Below are 5,121 nucleotides of genomic sequence, written 5' to 3'. Positions count from 1 at the left end.
AAACTGACAGGATCTTTTTTTTTTCTGCCAGTTTCTTAAAAATAAAAGTTGGGAGGAAGGAGGAGACAAAATATTGGATTTCTGCTAAAAAACGAAGGGTTTATATTACTGAGACAGGGAGAGAGGTAAAGAGTGCAATTAAACCAGGAAAGTAATGTACAATATGTCACTGTTCTTTATGGCAAAAACATTTTTCTTGTTTCTAGAAATAACAGGATAATACTGTTGAGTTGCTATCTAGAAACCCTTTTAGTTGGTTGTTGAACAATCTGGTAAAGCATAAATCTTTATTTTGTATTATGCACACAAGACATTTTATTATCAGCAATTTTTCTTTCAAGTATTTCAGATTTTACTTTTCAGTCATGTATAATTGGGCATAAAGATTTTGCTGTGGTTTGGAGAAGTTCTGCCCCTTGATAGGTTATCTGGCCATAGAAAATAAAGTCCTAGCTCATTTCTATGGTATATTGTAGAAAATAGTGTATATCAGTTTTTGCCTTCATAGTGCAGAAGCCTAAATTCCTCCTTATGCGCTTACATCACTAGTGGTTTTTTTCCCCCTTCTTCTTCATTCCTGTTTTATCTTGGAATGTAAATCCTTCAAAGACTGAGCTATTTTTAGTCTTTTTTCCCCATAGGTGTCCACTTATGGGAGAGAACGCAATTAAATAAACGTTGGATGTAAGTACTTCAACCTTATGTGAGCCCATGAAAGGGGCATATTATTTATAAACCTGAGATGAAGCTTTATCTTGTTAAAGGTACTTCTTCCCGCTGGTCCATGGATACTGAGGTTGCTTTGCTCAGCACCGAGGGTGTGAAAGTAAGAAAAGAGTCAGTCCGGGTTGTGGCTGAACAGGTAAAGTCTGATCCTGAAGGTCTCTGTGCCAGTCCATTGGACTGGCTGCTATGGCAAGCCAAGCATGAGCAAGGGCTGCCTCCAGCACTACTGAGTCCATGAGTTGGGGCAGGGTAAAGAGAAGGATGTCTGAATGCACAGAGCAGTTCTGGTCTAGGGTAAGGATGAGAGAGGACCCTAAAGGTGTCCAGTGGTCTCAGAGGGGTACTGAAAGGGGTGGCAGCAGAGGCCGAGGTGGCGCCAATGCCCATGTGGGAGTAGTAAGGAAGGGGCAGGTGGGATGGGAAGGGGTAGGGAAGATTGCCAGTTGCCGCTGCATGACTCATCATGTACGTGTAAAAAGCAGGATCTGCTGGGTGAGGCCAGGTCATGGCCAAACGCTGCCTCTTGTCCTTCATCCTGCGGTTCTGGAACCAGACCTGGGAGAGACAGAGGAAAGAGAGAACGCTCTTAAAACCTGCACAGGGTCGGGCAGACAGAAAGGCCATGCCAGAAGATGCATTTTGGACACAACTGTTTGCTCCGTCTGTCCTCGCTTCAGACTGAGAGACACACACCAAAGTCCTGACTGGTACCTTCATTTTCCACAGTGGAAATATTGTGTGCGAAGGTTGGTTTGTTGGCGAACGAGAGCTAACCCACTATTTTAACTATATAGGTTGAACTGGCAAAATAAAAATATATCGTTCAAATAATGAGCTGTCATCAAGTAAAAACTACAATTTGTCCACGTAAAAGTTGCTATAAATTTAGAGGGAGATCCAAAGTGGTGGCCTTTTTGTAGGCACTTTTTCTTTCTTACTTCAGAATTGCTCTCCTATTGTACTTGCTGTGTATTTACACACACTCCAAACAAGTGTACCTACCGCCTAGAAGCACTGCATCCTTCGCAGCATCTTGTGAACGCCACCTGGGACATTTGCTGTTCAGTTTGTGTTTTATTTAACGTGGCAAAAGGTTGAAACGTTTCTGTTAAATGCTTATTATTTAAAATTTCCCAGAGTTTAAAGGTAACGAATTCTTAAAATCGCGTGAAAGGAAGATTAAAAACACTTAGAGGCTGGGCTGTCAGAGGCCTCGCTCGCCTGATCGCTGATAACTTTTATTAAAAGCTACCTAGCGCTGCTTTTGTGCAGAAAGTAGCAGGGCGCAGCCGGGAAATGTTTGTTCTGAAAGCGCTTCCCAGCGTTTTGCAAGGAAGCCTGGCCGTTTAGATTTATATCGTGCTAATTGAAAACATGTCCAAGCGGTGTGTACCTTGATGGTGGTTTCTGGCAGATTTAAAGCAGCTGCCAGTTCACATCTTCTGGGCCTGGACACGTAATTCTCCCGGTAGAATTCCTTCTCCAGCCGGGCTATCTGCTCGCGGGTGAAGGCTGTGCGGTAGCGGCGCATCTGATCGCTGGAGTTGCAGGCCAGTGAACCCTGGGAGCCACCGCTGCCTCCGCTGCCCTTGGGCGGCTCCCCCCCGCTGCCGGGGCTGCCACCGGCCAAAGCCTCCGAGCACTGCCCTGCACAGTGGAGGAGCCGAGAGCAGAGACACACGCGTGATACACAGACAGGGGGGGTCGCCCCCGCCCGCCTCCCCATCGATCCCCTGCTCCCGCTGCCGTTGCCCCCCTTCCTCCTCCCTCCAACACAGGACAGTAGCCACAGCATCCTCTGTTCACAGGCGCAGCCCTGTGGATGCTGGGGGCACTGACCCCCGGCTGCCTGGGCACATAGGGCGTAGGGAGTGGGGGCATTTACTTGGTGTTTACTTTCTGGAAGTAAGGGAGTGTGACTTCCCCGGTCCCCTCCTCGGATCCTACCAGGGGCTCTTACTGGTTGCGATGCTTCCTTTACGCATTGTGTGTGGTAGGAGCTGAGCTCCTCAGCACCCAGTTTAAATATCAAGCTATGACTCCCTCTCCCTCCAGTTGCGTGTTTTCTTTTTGTGGGTGTGCGTGTCCGTTCCTACCCCAGTCATCGGCACCATGCAGTGCAGTCGCCATAGCCAGCATTCCCAGCAGCAAACCAATGGCAAATGGCCTTGACAGAGACATGGCAGCAGGCAGAGAGCTCCTTCCTGACCTGGGGGGAGGGTGGAGATTTTGGGGATTCTTCCCTCAGAGTCAATATCCCCTCAGGTTAAGTTTAAATAAAGCTCCTGGGGAAATGACCTTTTTCTGTGCCCAGTCTCCCAACTTCTAGGGACAGAAAAGGAACTGATTTGTTTTTCTGGGGGGGGGTGGAAGGAGAGGTGAGGGGGTGGGGTGGCAGAAGAAAAAAGGCCTGGACGCTGCGTTTGCTTTCAAATGCAGCCAATTCTCATTGTGCCTGAGACCAAAGGCAATTAAATCATTGGGACCATTTCCGAGCTGGCGCCACCGAGACATGGAAGTGACAAGGTAATTTGGACCTTTAACCAACGTGCAAACAGGCACCTACTGCTGCAGCTTTGGCAGCCAGGAGTCTGCAGCGATTTTACGGTCTTTATGGCTGTTTCCGTGCTCATCCAAACACATTTCACCCTGCTCTCTGCCCGCAGTCACACAAACCGTTTGATCTTGCAAAGCCTAGGGAAGCCTTGCTCTCAACCCTTGAAAAACGAACACAAAACCGGGGGAGGGGGAGAGGAGAAGGGCTTCCTAGTGCACGCACTACGGAGGAAAGGGCTCGCAGACGGGGTGTGAATTAGGATAAAGTCTTGCTGCAGGAAAACTTGCAAAGGCAACGAACGATATGTTTAAAGGAGGATGCGATTTCGCCCACTCTGATAAGTCATCAGGACTCTTCAGAGCCATATGCGCCTCCGGGTGTGTAACAGCCACATCTGCAACCCCCCCGTTCCATGCAGAACAAATGCATAAAAAGGAAACGAATTCGGGTACAAAACAACCCGACTCCGGGCCGGTCACTAAAACAAACTGAAGCCTGACAGAGATCTCACGCTCAAGGACACTAGTTACCCAGCGTGGCCGGCGCCCGAGCCCGGGGAAGGGAAGGGAAGGGGGGAAGCAATGGGAAGTGGTGGGTACCTTTGCTGGGCTGGTACTCGGCGTTTCCCGTGGCGCAGTCCGGGGTGCAGCTCACCTCGATTTCCTCATAGAAATCCGACTCGGTGTCCGAGCTGCTCTGTTGCCCTTTGCTAGAGAGGGGCTCCGAGGCGAGTTGCTGTCCGGCCGAAAGCAGGGCTGCCGCCGCCGCCGCCGAGCGACTCTCCGGGACCGTCCCTGTCCCTGGCAGCACTTCCACCTCCTCCTCCCCTCCTCCCCTTTCCCGGGAGGACAAGGGGCCAGATCTGGGGCTCAGGCAGCTCCGATGGATCATCTTGTCCTGTGGTTCTTGGACTGGGCTTCCCACTGCTTCTGACAAATTAGAGACTCTCTTGCCAGCCAGAGTGCCAAGTTGACCTCCTTCCAGAAACATCACCATATCCTTTCTGGGTTCCATTGTGGTTTTCTTACCAAAAAAATCCAAGTAGTCCCCCCCCCCTTCCCCGCGCCTCCCGCCCCAATCCTGTGCAACGCACAGACCAGTGCAGAGGAGCCCGCGGTGAGATAGGGTGACCTTGTGATGCGAACGCTACACTGTGCAGTGCCGGCTCTGGGAGGGATCACCATTGCCTTCTTCTTTCTAAGCTGTCATTCTTAATGGTGCAATCGTCATTACAGTACCACCGGTGACGCCACACATTGATTGCGGGTGGATAAATAGAAACGTCTGCTACGGCAGAGATGAAAGGAAGAGCCGGAGCTAATGGCTAGCGGTGATGCACCAGGTGTAAGGGCTTGGGATGCGGAGGGAAGTGTGAAAAAGAGATGCATATGGAATTCAGCTGCAAAGAGACTGTAACATGCGGAAAGAGTTCCTCAGGGGGAAGCCTTGATAATTAAGTAACCTTTTGATTTTTCTTTTCTTTTCTTTTCTTTTTTTTTGAAGCAGAACCTTGATCTAAAACGCACCAGAAGATCCAGAGATGCATTGTAGAAGTGTGAAGCTGCATATTCAAGCCTCGTCTTTCGACGCATTATGTAGTGCTTGCAGCCAGCTTCCTTATCACCGCACATATGAGGTTTTAAGAATCCTTTGCAAACTCGAGGATAAGGAAACGTTTTATTAATATTTCAGTGTATACGTAGCCTTGGTCACTTGTTCCGTTTCAATATTTCTCCTTTGACAGCGTTTGCTTTGTGATTTTCATTGTTACCAAAGGGGTGTTTTAAATGCTAGAATTGGCGCTAATGTGATTACTGCAGTTGTAAACTTCAAATACT

The 5,121-nt window shown here is 49.1% G+C and overlaps 1 protein-coding gene across 2 annotated transcripts; it reads right to left on the bottom strand.

Annotated features, from left to right (window-relative positions):
* Window positions 1-750: 750 nt before the first annotated feature.
* On the bottom strand, window positions 751-4,297 carry EVX1 (even-skipped homeobox 1). 2 transcript variants are annotated; one of them, XM_034759379.1, is made up of 3 exons: window positions 3,883-4,297; window positions 2,120-2,373; window positions 751-1,281 (listed from the first exon to the last, which is right to left on the bottom strand). In XM_034759379.1, the coding sequence occupies exons 1-3, from the start codon at window positions 4,295-4,297 to the stop codon at window positions 751-753; spliced, it is 1,200 nt and encodes a 399-aa protein (XP_034615270.1). The 2 variants fall into 2 exon arrangements, with proteins under 2 accessions (XP_034615270.1, XP_034615269.1); XM_034759378.1 differs by having other exon boundaries at window positions 2,120-2,384; window positions 3,891-4,297.
* Window positions 4,298-5,121: the final 824 nt, after the last annotated feature.

The sequence above is a fragment of the Trachemys scripta genome, chromosome 2, assembly GCF_013100865.1.
Source record: "Trachemys scripta elegans isolate TJP31775 chromosome 2, CAS_Tse_1.0, whole genome shotgun sequence".
In the NCBI taxonomy this organism is placed as follows: Eukaryota; Metazoa; Chordata; order Testudines; family Emydidae; genus Trachemys; species Trachemys scripta.
This window is presented reverse-complemented; position numbering and strand designations above follow the sequence as displayed.

Coding starts and splice junctions, on each gene's coding strand:
- EVX1 (XM_034759378.1), bottom strand. CDS start 4,297: ATGGAACCCAGAAAGGATATGGTGATGTTTCTGGAAGGAGGTCAACTT. Junction 2,385..3,890: donor GGAAACGCCGAGTACCAGCC/CAGCAAAGGTAC, acceptor CTCTCGGCTCCT/CCACTGTGCAGGGCAGTGCT. Junction 1,282..2,119: donor TGCCAGAAACCACCATCAAG/GTACACACCGCT, acceptor TGTCTCTCCCAG/GTCTGGTTCCAGAACCGCAG.